This window comes from Phocoena phocoena, chromosome 7 (genome assembly GCF_963924675.1).
Source record: "Phocoena phocoena chromosome 7, mPhoPho1.1, whole genome shotgun sequence".
In the NCBI taxonomy this organism is placed as follows: domain Eukaryota; kingdom Metazoa; phylum Chordata; class Mammalia; order Artiodactyla; family Phocoenidae; genus Phocoena; species Phocoena phocoena.
In genome coordinates this window covers 26,614,531-26,628,519 of record NC_089225.1, presented here as the reverse complement: position 1 = coordinate 26,628,519, position 13,989 = coordinate 26,614,531, and the positions used below count along the sequence as shown (strand labels likewise).

General features: G+C 33.8%; 1 protein-coding gene across 1 annotated transcript in view; it reads left to right on the top strand.

Annotated features, from left to right (window-relative positions):
- LRP1B (LDL receptor related protein 1B) overlaps positions 1 to 13,989 on the top strand; it is a 1,473,103-nt gene that overhangs the window by 519,420 nt on the left and 939,694 nt on the right. The window contains exon 6 of the mRNA XM_065880137.1: positions 7,061 to 7,318. Within this exon, the coding sequence (XP_065736209.1) occupies positions 7,061 to 7,318 (258 nt within the window). The remainder of the gene's footprint in view (positions 1 to 7,060; positions 7,319 to 13,989) is intronic.

Here is a 13,989-nt window from a genome sequence, read left to right as displayed (position 1 = left end):
CATAAAACAGTCACTACAGTTTAAAACTTCGACTTTATTACATCACCCCATCTCTATGCCCCTTATTCTCTACATAAAACAGCCACTACAGTTTAAAACTTTGACTTTATTACATCACCCCATCTCTATGTAGGAACACAACGCCACCCATTTTAGGTTCTTCTACCTATTTTCTGAGAAATTAAAATAGCATTTCCTGTTCAGTAATCCAGATATTCAAAACCTGTGTCTATATAAGGTTTGTTTTTTACTAATAACCTTGGGTTACCTTCTTTATAATTAAAAAGATAAATACCTTTCTTGATTTATATGTGTGAAATTTAATGTGTTCCTGAACCTCTGTGGATTCTCTGGGGCTTACATTTCTCCACTGGCCCCTGCTTCCAATAGAAATGTCGGCACACATGGTCATTCTTTCCTTCTGTATCGCATCAATCTAAAGGAGAACAGAAATACCTTTTCCTTTTTACCTAACTCCTTTCCAAACTCACTCCAGAATACTACCACCAAGGCAGTGTATAAACAAGATTTTTACATACTACCTTCCCATCTGATTTGAATTATATTACACCACTTTAAAAGTAAAAGCAAAAACAATTTTAGAAATTAAATGGGAAATATACCTATCCTACTATATTCTACTCACGCATATCCTATTCTATGTATCATTTCCCAGTTGATCTTGAAGATATTTTTGCTCGTTATACTCTTTCTAAAATTTATATTGACTTTCCATTGCACCCCAAATTAAAAATAAGTTTATCATCTTGACGTTAAATGACCTGTGCAATGTTTTCTCAACCTACTTTCTCAGCTACTGCAAGCTCTATGTGAGTTTGAATCTAGTTCTTTTTACTTAGTAGCTTTGTGATCTTAAGCAGGTTACTTAAACTCTAAATAATTTAGTTTTCTTACCTATAAAATGTGGATAATATTAGCACCTGATTCCTAGAGATGTTGTGAGTATAAAATAAACTGATAAAGATGAAGCTAGCTCCTAAAATATGCTCAAAAAGTTTGGTATTGTCATTATCATGATGAAGTACTTTCACCACTAATGCATACTGTACCCTCAGAAACTGAGGTTAGTATCTTCCCAACACATCCTAGAGTCTTTCCCACATATGCGCTTTTGTCAATGCTGTTTGTTTCACCTGACTTCCTTTTTTTCTTCTTCTTCTTCAACTTTTTTTTTTTAAATCTCTGCATGTCCAATTCCTGTTCTTCCATCAAGGCAAACCTGAAGTCAAATGTCATCATCATTAAGGAACTTTTAACTCTATTAAACAGATATGTTTTTGTACATTTGTGCTGCTGTAACAATACTACAGACTGGGTAACTTATAGATAACAGAAATTTATTTCTCTAGAGGCTGGAAGTCTGAGATCAGAGTGCCAGCATGGTCTACTGCGGGCTGTCTTCTGGGATGCAGACATATTGTATTTTCACATGGCAGAAGGTGCTAGGGGTCTCTCTAGAGCCTCTTTTATAAGGGACTTATTCATAAGCGTTCCAGCTTTGGGACCCAAGTACATCCCAACTGTCACCTCCCAATACCGTCATCTTTGGGGGTTAGGATTTCAACATAGGAATTTAGGGGACTCAAACATTCAATCATAGCAAGATATATCTAAACATTCTTTGGAACTCAATGTTACTATACATGTTTTATTAAAGGTATCAAACCTGACTTAAAAAATATAGACTTTTATATATATTTAGAGATGTATATATATGTATATCAATTTTTCTGTTAGGTATATCTTTCTTGAAGACAGACTGTCCTGCTGATCCCCTTCAGATACTAGTTGAGTACCTTAGAGCTATAAGTTCTAAAAATAAAATAAAAAATACAATAAAGCATTTTCATCCAGTCGATTGAGTTTAGTATAAATGCATTGTGACAGTAAAAGGTAGTGCTAAGATAAATTACAGTATAGTTGTAGTAATTACATTTTCTTGATTAGGTGAAAACTGTTTAATGCATTTTAATGTTTCCACATTTGATTCATATTTTACTTTTTCTTTTGTAAAATCTGATAAAATAGTTTCCTCTGACATGTGGCACAGCATGTACTTATTCTAAATATCATTCAGTTCAGTAAAGAGATTTTTCCATTGACAAAATAGTTGAGGAAAATGGAGAAACAAATTTGGCCATATATGTTTTGGAAATGAAAATATTCCAGCCCTGTATCTTTTTTTCACTTACATGGTTAACTTTATCCACATTTTCAGTTTGGTTTAGTTGACTTTGGTCTATAATTTATTATATGATTTGAATAATGCTTTTTTTCTCTTTTTTAAACTAGATAATTTCCTCCTAGTATTTCATATTCAACTTTTTTTGTTCATTGCATAATTTTAGAAGTTTTCTTTTTTTTAAATTTAGTCACAGATTGCTCTTCACTTTTGTTGCATATAGTTACACTTCACTTCCTATGAGGGTTTGCATAATTTTTTGCTACAAGTTGTTATCATTCTTCTCATTTCTAACTTCAGCATATTTTCCTTATTATTAAAGACTTTATACATTTGTGTATGATAAACTAAAAATAATATTGTTTAAATTCTTCTTTACATTATTTTAAGTTTGCATTGGTTGAAAACCAATTCCTTGGGCTGTACAGATAACAATTTTCCCTTTTCCCATGCTTTAGTCTGGCTCTTCATTTTATATACTTTACATGGAAGTTATCATTTAAACTTTTAAACAGTTGAAGCTCATTCTTTTTTTTTTTCTCATCTTTGAAATAACAGCTATTGAGGTGCACCTACCTAACTTCATTTACTGGAGATAATTGCTCACAATTACAGGATTAATTAGGGGAAATCAGAACACAGTGTAACTAGATAATACATATTTTTCTATGTGTATATGTGATATAGATACATTTATTATGTACACAAATATTTATTACACTTATATTTATTTTTAATTATCTGAATCCACAATTCCAATTACTTAAAATGAAACTAGCTGAATTAATATTCTTAGAATTGAATGGAAGAATAGGGAGTTTAAATGAAGCTGTAAAAATTGGTTTTATTCACTCTGAAAACATTTATTTAACATCAACTATATGTCAAAATCATATTAATATAAGTATATAAAAACATTTTTAGTATATTGACTATGAGAGGAGAAGGATATGTGTGCAAGGATATGGTTATAGTCACTTGGAATTTAAAGAGATATTTTTATGAATCTAGTCAAATGAGATATTTCTTATTTCCAAGCTTCTCTTTTTAATTCTCAGTTTTCTAATCAGTTTTAAAAATTATGACACTGATTAATATAACATGATAGGAAAAAAATCACGTTCTGATTATACAAATCTCTATAACTGTTTGGGAGAGAAAATACTCTTTTTTATGCTGTTGATAATATGGGTGAAGAGGATGAGGACGGTTTTCCTCCTCCAACATGAATCAGTTGACAGCCTATCGTAGAGGTTTATTCAACTTAAGTCTTGATTCTCTATGCCAGAGTATTGACTGAGTGCTTTCTTGTGTTCCAATCTCTTCTATGTGGAAGGTTAATATTTATTACTTCTCATTAAGTGTTGATGTAGAAAACCCTTTGCCTGAAGTCATCTGATGTGTTTTCTAACTGTTCCTTCAAGGAAACTGTTCATTGACTCTAAGTGTGGCATCTGATATGAGCATCACATTTATTCTTATGAGTCTTTTATCAGCATTGCCAAAGCTAATGATGATTTTCACTTGGCATGTGGAAGCATGTGGTAGTAATGCCCACTAGAGAGCAGTGTAGTGCGGGTAGAGATGGATAACCTTTGTCAGGCCTATGCCCCCTTTCATAATGAAGTAGGAAAAAAAAAGATTTATATCCCTAGCCCCTGATGATTTTTGTGGGTCCTTGTGTTTCAGTAGCTTCTCCCACTCCCATATCAGGCCTTATGTTTTATTTGTCTTACGTGGGAAACCATAGATAATAATTAGCAGAGACACATGAGTATTACTTCAGTAAAGTACATCACAACTAACACTAGAAGTATCCTTCCTCCAGTATGTCATTTGAATTTTAAAAGTCACCATTATTATATCACACCATGTCAATTTATGAAGCACCTGACTTTCTCTCTATTGGCTTTCTGTTTATCTGAAGCTTTAAAATCAGTGGTTGATATGTTTTGCATTTAGATAAGCAACTGACTCACTCAAAAAGCAGCTACAAAAATCAAATAGATTGATTAGTTGTGTCCAGTAAGCATTGCCTGTGTTGACCATTAATTTATTGTTATCTCAGTTTCTCAAGAGAAACAAAATGTTCCTTCATATTCCAGCCTCTCTTCAAAGAATGTTTATGATACACTTAAATTTACTGACTGGTAGGCAGTTTAGAAATTGTTGTCTACATCTGGACTTCTTATAAGCTTGGGAGTAGTGGTTCATTTTTGAATGAGAGGTGATTTCACTAAAGGTCATTTTGGCTGTCAAATGAAGACCATAAGCACTGACATTAGTGTCAGTATATCTTTGTTAACCTGATAACACAGCTGTCTAAGACTCCTTCCTAACCTGAGAAATCCATCCATGATCCAACAGGCTTCAGGAGTGCCAAGGTCAACTGGAAAACAAACAGAGCTGGTACTGTTGAAAAGAGACCAAGTTTAGACTTCCAAATTAAGGAATGGCAAGGGCAAGTATTACATGATTCAAGATGGCTTTAAGAGATTGAGAGAGGAGCCAGCTGGCTAACCAAGCTCAGATGTAGTCACTTGACAAGGTTACATAAGCAGAGACCACAATTTTACTGATTCTTCTAAGAGAACTCTTTATTATGGAAATAATATTAGTATTTTTGAGACTTATTTTTGTTGGTTTATACCAAGCAGTCCAGGGACAAGTTCACTTCTCCACTGGGAAGAAACTGTTGGGCTATTTAGTTTATAATCTCACTGAGGTTGTACTGTTGTTTACTTTTGTTTGTTTTGTTGTTTTAAGATAAAAAAAAACATTTAATGCCTTTCTGAAGGCAGAGAAGAATCCTATGGCTTGATTGAAGTAATTTCTTAGGAGTAAAAATTCAAATACTCATGGAAGGGCTTAGGATGTGTTTCAGAGTTGACATTTTAGGCCTGTGAGGGAAGACCCAAAATCATCTTCGTTGGACAGCTCTTCTATCTGAAAGATACACAAGGAGCCTGATATTCCTACTTCCCCAAGAAATGATGAAGACCCTTAAATAATGTGTTCAAAATGTTAGACGTTTAATTATATTAGCCATAGTATGTACCTTTGCTTTTCTCCTACCATTACAGTGTTCAGTATCAGTGTCTTGAATGATCTACTAATGTTTATGAAATCTTCTGAAGAGACAGTATTTCTCTGGATTCCATCCATAGGTTAAGAAATCCAAATTACTTTGTAACGTTTCACAGAATGTTTCTAACAAACTCTACTGTATAAGGGTTCCATGTGTCCTTTGGTCTTATTCAGAAAATTTGTAGTGAATGACCAATAGGTTCCAGACTTTTTATAAATGCTAGAGACAACATCAGCAGAAGTAGAAAAATATACCAGAGAAATAAATAAGATATATACAATGTATGGTAGTGATAAGTGAAAAATAAACTCGGGAAGGTGTACCAAGAGTGTAGGGGCTTGTAGTTTTTTTACAAGATAAAGTGGTAAGAGAAGTCCTCACCAGAACGGTGACATCCAATTAACACCCAAAAGGAGGTCAGCATGTCAAGTCAGCCATTCTGAAATATGATGATTATTCTAGGAAGAAGGAAGAGACTCTGAGATGGCAGCTTACTTGGCTTGTTCACAGAACAATAAGAAGACCAGTATTTGTGCAGCAAGATAAACAAGGGTGGGAGTAGTAAGGAGATGAAGGAAGCGAGGTCAAAGAGTAATGAGAATACACATCAGGTAGGGCTTTATAAACCATTTTAAAGGCTTTGAATTCCCTCTGATTGAAATGGGAACCCTTTGAGGAACTAGGCAGAAGACTTGCTTGATCTACCTTAACATTTTAAGGATATGACTTGCTATTGTGTTGCCATAGGCTCAGGAAGAGGAGGGCATAGATGGAGACAGAGAAACCAGTTGGAAGGCAGTTGTAATGATCTGGTTGAGATGTGATGGCAGCTTGGGGCAGGATGGTAGTAGGAGTCACTGATGTGTTTGACATCAGAGTCAAAGAGATTTGTTGACACGATGGATGTAAGGCAGCAAAAAGGAGAAGTTGGAGGTTTCCAAATTTTCCTTATTCCCTAATTAGCACGAAAGCTACTCTGAATATGATTATAGAGCTAAACTCTTTCAACACTAATTTTTACATGGGCTTTTACTGTTAACTTTATATGTTAAAGGTGTTGTGATTCCGGTCAATTAGTATGTATTTACCAAAAACTCACCAATCCTAGCACAAGCAAAGATGCATTGTTCCAACAAGTGGTAGTAAACAAGTTTTTTTACCTCGAGAATCTTATTTTCCTGACTGTAGAGAAGAAATGTGAAAGGAACTGGTTCAGTGACCAGGATCTAGTCACTAAGGAAATGTGTGATTGTTTGGCTCCAGGGGTCAGTCAGGGAGCCAATGAGCCTGAGGTCACAGGTGCTCTTTGTTTGAGGCTGTGAGCTTTGCATGTTCCACTCCAGAGAATCTATTTCTGACCTCACACATCCACTTCAAAAAAGTGTGCCGTTGCTCACAAGGGAAGTCTATAACACTGTATGGAGAGGTCAATCCAGATCCATCATCATTGCTAGAAAAACAACTCACAGCATGTCTTTTATTTACCAACAGTGAAAGCAAATAGCATTGTCCTCATATTTAGACAACACATTATGACTAAGGAAATCAAGAATAGAAATGCTCAGTGGACTATGTTGTCCTTAAAAAAAGGAAGTGATATAGTTACTGAAGCATATACAGGTTAGTAAAATATACTTTTGGCAAGGAATTTTTAAAATTGTAAAGATGCGTTAAAAATATAGGAATAACTTTTAATAAGTAATGCCAAATTATTTTTTTAAAAGTGACTCATTTACTGAACTCACTTTCCTCTTTCTGTTTTATTCCAGAACCTACAGATAGGCCTCCTTTGCTGTTAATTGCAAATTCTGAAAGAATTGAGGTTTTCTATCTTAATGGAAGTAAAATGGCAACCCTGAGCTCAGTCAATGGAAACGAAATTCATACTCTGGATTTTATTTACAATGAAGATATGATTTGTTGGATTGAATCGAGAGAATCTTCAAATCAGCTCAAATGTATCCAGATAACAAAAACAGGAAGATTAACAGATGAATGGACAATCAGTATTCTTCAATCCTTTCACAGTGAGTTTCGATTTATATTATATGCCACCCTTTAAGGATTTCATTTGCAGACCAGTAGACAGGATTCTTAGATTTTCTAGCATAGCTAATGGCTTTTGGAAAGCTATATATGCAAGTATGAATGCACTTAAATAAGTATATTCCCTACGTGTTTTGCATATACACACATATACACAAGAATTGCACTGTTTATGTAAGCGATACATTGAAGGGTTAATTTTAATTCTTTATTTAATGCTTATTGCAGTATCACCTAGATGAGAACTGTGATTTTTCACTGAATGATAGTTCACAATGTGATAGTGAAGGTAGGATTAAAAAACAACAACCACAACCAAAAACAAGAAACAGATTTGATAATTATAAGCTCTTCAACTGTAGTGTTTGTTAAAATACCTTGAAAACTATTAGTTTTATGCTAATTGGTAACAAGTACCTGTGTTTGTTGACTTTTTTCCTAGTAAATCAGAGTTTTTGTATATCTTCTTCCTAAAGAGTAATTTGTAATTTGTGATTCACTTGATTTCTCATGTCAGAAATTCACAAACTATTAACTGTCTTTCTCTTTCTGTATATCACATTGTCACACGCACATACATTCCCCCCCTCACTATTCTGCTCTCTACCCCTCCCACATGAGAGTATAAAAATTTATTTGTGCTTGCCTGGGGAAACAGTATGCATGAGAATTTCAAGATGTATTCATTTATTTTATGATTTACAGAAAAAACTTATTCTTACAAATGCTACCAATATAAAACTTGGTAGAGAAATGAAGGAAATGTACAATCAAGTTAAGAAGAAAAAAAAAGAGTGCTGTGATAGAATAAATTTAGTTTTCAGATGTTGAATGTTTGGTGATTTGAATTCAGTAATCATATTTTATTGATGTTTGTGATGTACAGTTTCAGGGACTGGTTATTGATCCTTATTAAATGTAAGAAAATAGTACTATGTAATGTTTGAAAATTATGATTAGATTGAATAAAAACAGTGGCAAAGATTGTAAGAAAAATGGAATATGAAGTGAACAGAAGTAAATGTTTAACAAATAGAATCCAACATTTTGAAGATTTTCTTAACATAATTAAAATAATTGATAAGGTCATTTATTGTGACAGTGGACCAAAAATGCCTAGTGGAAACAGTGGACACTGTCTATTTCAAGGATTCCATGGAGAAATGATAATTCATAATAAACAGTAAATAACTATTGGTAGTAGCACAAGGAATGTTTCTGTGTGATTTGAGTATTTCAGACATTGGCTCAGCCAGCAGTTGAAAATCATTTGAACAAAAAGACTCTGGTTTCTGCCATGTTAGTGATTACCTTAACTAATCCAAATGTATTTCTCCCTAGCAAATGGAATACTGGCAGTCAGATTGCTAGAATATTCACTAGGTCATCAGGTAAAATTATTTTCCAAGTTTACTTAAGCAACTTTTTTTATACATTTAATATGCCCTAATAATAGTAGTAATCCTTTCTTTAATATGTATTTTTAAACAACTTTAATAGTACATCTCAGATTGGTTAAGCAACTCTACATTAGAATATTTGTAGAAAATAATTCAGAACTTAGATTTCATGTGATTTATAAACAATTCTTGGCAAATCTAGAAAAATAGAGATTGATTTTGTTAGGTAGTTCACTAAAATGATGAACAGACATTCATTTTGAGCTATACAAAATTAATGCAATGGAAACATCTTAATTAGAATAAATAGTTGTTAATGAAGTCGGATTTAAGCCATGCAATTCCAGTCACTTTAGAAAGAAGTGATTAAATGTGTGGAAGTAATACAGTGATGGGAGCGGGACAGAGGTGTGAGCCGGGCTGGGCTCCTCTATCATTGCTTGTAAGCCATGTATTTTATCAACATGTCACAGGACAGCTTCCAATGGGCTCTGCATTCACCATGACAATTTGTGAGTTGATAATGAATTTTGAATATTCTTTGCATATGTAATTATTTAAAATCTCTGTTGTACCATATAAGCAAAAATAATGAACTGATGGGAGTATGCCTGAATACCTGTCACTAGCCACTATTCCAGAGATTATCTCTTTAGGTTTTCCTCACTCGTTATCTTTAGATACTTTTCTCTGAACTTACCTGAAGAAAACATTCTTTTTTGGAAAAAAATAAAACTTTTATTTTTCAAAGTATTACTATGAGGAGAATCATTACTTTAAATTTAAATTTTACATAATATTTTAGTAAACATCTTATTGCAATATTAAAATTTTTATGGCATATCTCATCTCACTGGATACCCACCACATCTCTGTGGAGTATGCAGGAGAGATACTCTTCCCATTTTATAATAGACACAATTTTAACTACAGAACTAAGATGTGTTAGGCAATACTGAATGGCTAAAAAGAAGGCAGAGATAGGACATCTAAATCCTATGTTCTTTCTTCTACATTAACAAAGGCAAATACAGGTCCCTTCAAAGAATTTCCCAAGTCTAGCACAAATAATCATATCTACAACTTATTAAATGTGCTAAAAGACTACATGCAATAGAGAGGCATTATTAGTCCCCTTATTCTGAAGGGAAAAATCGAGACTCTGAATTTGGGCCAGACTTCCTAGCCTTTGCTACACCGCACTACCCCAGGGGTCTCAACTTTTGTTTTTCATTTCAGACAGTCAAAACAATCAGGTACACTAACATTAGTAACAGTGGCTCACAAAGACAGTGTCTACATGGGAGAGAGGTATAAGAATCTTGGAAGGGGGTGGACAAGATGAGTTGTACCAAGACCATGTCATTTGAAAAGGCCCAACACATGATTCTGATACGGCCACCTAGGGAGGCCTACCTTTAATACTGAGAATCATGTCTAAGCAATATTGTGAGAGAATGAGGAAGACTGATAATAATGTGCTCAGTAAACTATATTGACAAAAGGAACACTGGGGAAAATGCTAGAGATTATATTTTGAATTGAATTCATTCTTCTTTATAAAGCTACTTGATATTTATTAGCTAGTATTTTTGCCTGAAAGTTACAAAATACTAGATTTTGAAGAAAATTTTGGAATTAAGTGTTTTGTAAGCAAAATTTATTCTCCAGGGATTCACGTAAAGTACATTTACGACAACTAATTATTTCTCCCAAGTTTTTCTTAGGGAATACTGTGGTAGGAGCACAGATACCTAAAATCAGCAAAAGTGATGGGATTCCTAACAGTAGTGATGCTCAGCTATTTTCCTCAGGACAAAGTGCACAAAGATGATTGAGACAGATAAGATTATTTTCTGGGTGTATCCCTTATTAAGGAAGATGATTCAGGACCAATTGTTCTCTTCCAGGTGTATAGTAGATACTTTCATTCTGTTTTTATGTATATTCAGTATTCTGCAAAATTTGAGTATCACTATTAGGATTCTAATGTAGACTTAACCAGCTTGTCTTCATCCATTCATGGGCTCAGCTACAGTCTAGCAGAGCGTGCCAGGCCAAAAACTATAAAGGATTGCTTATTCTTTATACACTTTGCTTCTGAATTATCCCCATTCACTGGCTTTTATCTTTCTTTTATTTGGTCTGTTTCGATATCAGCTTAACTCATTTTCCATTTGAACCTCTGCCTTGATCCTTGATTGGATAATTTTTGGATTCACTTTACCCATGTCTTTTGTCAACCCTACTTCTTTCTCTTGAGTTAGCAATTCTCTAATAATCATATAATATTAATAGATGACATTTACTGAATGTTTATTTTGTGCATTAATAATTATACACATATACCTATCACAAAAATTATGTATGTATACTGTATAAAATAGTTTATAGATAAGACAATGAGCTTAAATAAATGTAATACTTTTTTAATTTAAAGGAAACCTTGACCTCTTAATCTCAATAGATACTGAGTAATGGCCTTTCTTAATTGTGCAGTATTCCCTATTTGTTTCTACCCAGCCTCGGAATTTCATAGCCTTCAGTGCTTCACAAGCATCCTCCATCAAGTTATGACTGGACAAAAATGACCAGGCTGTGTCCCTACTGTAAATACAAGCATAGCAGGCATAGTCTTGGGACAAAATAATCAACTTATAAGAGTAGAAAGGCTAGATTCAAATAGTGTCAGCTCACAGTGAGTTTGCAGTTTACAAGATGATCATGGAACTTTGCAGCAACATCCTAAGATTACACAGTATCACAGAATGGTATAATCATCATAGAAACTTGGCATGCAGTATTCAAGCATGTGACTTGTAAATAAAGTATTTTTATGACCTTTCCTCTGCAATTATCTTTCTCCATCTGATTGGAGAAAAGTCATTCACATTGTTTTAATTTGCCTTTATATGATTACTAGTGAAGTTGTCCACTCCATTGTGGACTCATATGTTCACGTCAATCTCGACACATCTGCTTGAGTGATCATACTGCTCCATTGCTTAAAATTAAAATACAAAATATTCAGGGGCTTCCCATGTATCTAAGGAAAAAATGAAACTTCATTTTATAGCTTCTCTGCCTCTACCTTGCCTCTCCCCACTCAAATCACATGTTCCATCTAAAAAAAAAAATACTAGCACTTCCTTTAATGCACTTTGTTTTCTCATGTCCATGTGCGTTTGTATATGCTGGTTCTTCACCATAGGCCATAGTTGTCATTTCCTATAATCAAGTATCTCTTACTCATGTTTTAAGGTATAATATCCTTTCCAAAATTTTTTCTTTTGAGCTTAGCAGCCCTTCCTATGTGATCCTGGGACATCATAGTACAAATGCATTATATTTTATTTGTGTGTTTACCTGTCAGATTACCAAATAAAGGGTAACTACTTTAAGTTTAGGATGTGTGTTTTATTCATCTTGGAATCAGATTTCAGCCAAACGCCTGTCTGTTCTAGAATAAACATAGGTAATAAGTAAAGGATGAGGGTGGAGAATTAGACTGGAGAAGGGTAAGACCAACTTCTGGAGAGACCATGCCAAATCACTACTAGAGACATGGGGAAAACCAGTCTGCATTATGGCTAAGTAAGATCTTTTCTGTGTCTAGATAATAGCCTCACATGTGAATCTTGGTGTCCTTGAGATATAGGTTTGTTCAGCAGCTATTGGCTTTTATTTGGGTTCAATCTCTGACTTCCCCAGGGTCAGTAAATTTGCCTATAGATTTGTTTTGGAACCTAACCTCGATGACAATGGAAAAAACTTGATCCAGATCTGTTTGAGTCTCCCTACCCCCCAAAGCAGTTGTAATTAAACATTAGTGGAGCCAAAGGTCTTAAAATAGAGGTCAGTTAATTCTTAGCACAGGAACAAAACAGAACAACACATCTTGTAATCTTAACCTTTCTCCTCCCCTCAGTCTGATTAGACATTTTCTTAAGAAGGAGGTTCTACTATCTTATATTTATGTCCTTAGATGCGTCAAACAGTAGATGTGCTTCCCATCTCAGTCCTGTATACTTAGTTATTATCAAGGCCCCAAATGTTTTTGGGGTAAGCAGTAAAGAGCAAAGTCAGGATGTTCTTTGTATCTCTCAACCTCTGAGAAGCCCTGTTAGTTACCTCCACCCTAGAAATGTATGCATTTAATTCTTTGTGAGAGACAAAGTATAGTCAGCAATTAATCAATTTTGGTTTTAGCATTTCATTAGAGAAAGTTCAAAAATTGGGCAGCTCTGAGCTCAGGAGAAGAGGAAATGGTGATGACCATCCTAATCTTATAAATTAGTGAGATTTTTTTATTAAATAAAATGAAAATGAGAGACATAAAGGGAAATGAAAGAAAATAAAAGAATATTTTCTGATCTATATCTCCCACTCCAAAACAGAAAGTCGTGTTGTTGTTTTAGCTGTGTAGAATCCAGACTTTTTGATCAGCATATTTTGTGGACATCTAAATTTTGCACAAAAATCTTGGCTATAGAAATTAGTCTTATATTATTCCCTAAGAAACATCTGAGAAGAATCCAAAACACATCATCCATATAAGAAGGATATCATAAGTATTTATTCTCAGAGATACATTTTTATTTAACTGCTGTTTGATAAGCAACTGGATGTTTTATTAAACTCTTTATACTTCTTAAAAGTTCCTCATCTTTTATTTAGCATATTTATATGGAAACATAAAAATGACTTTTTCTGAGACATGGCTGCTGTGTGTGTGTGTGTGTGTGTGTGCATGCATGTGTAGCTAGTTATTACAACACATGCTTGCTGGGATCTGGAATTTTAACAAAGTGATCAGACCGTCCACTGAGAACTCAAAAAAAAAAAAAAGACAGTTAAAATTAGCAAAGATGTTGATCTGAGGACATATTTCCAGAGAATTTAAAAAATTCTTCTGATACCATATGCTCAATGTTGTATTAAATTATTCGTTAATTTTTTTATATTAACATTACATAAATTTATACTTTGGAATAAGTAATCTGTTCTAATTGACAATCAGTACAGAACCATAAAATGCCATCCCGAATGCCTAGAAAAGAAAAAAAAATTTTTAAGTCTGCGTACTCTGTTACTCTACAAATTGGTCTTTATTGTTAATTCAGTTGCCAGACTGGAAATAACTCAATTACTATATTATTGTCGTTTGGCGACATACTTGAAATTAACCGAAGCAGAAATTAGAGATGTGCTAAGCTTCAATTGTTCATATTCATTTTTTCTATGAATTTGAT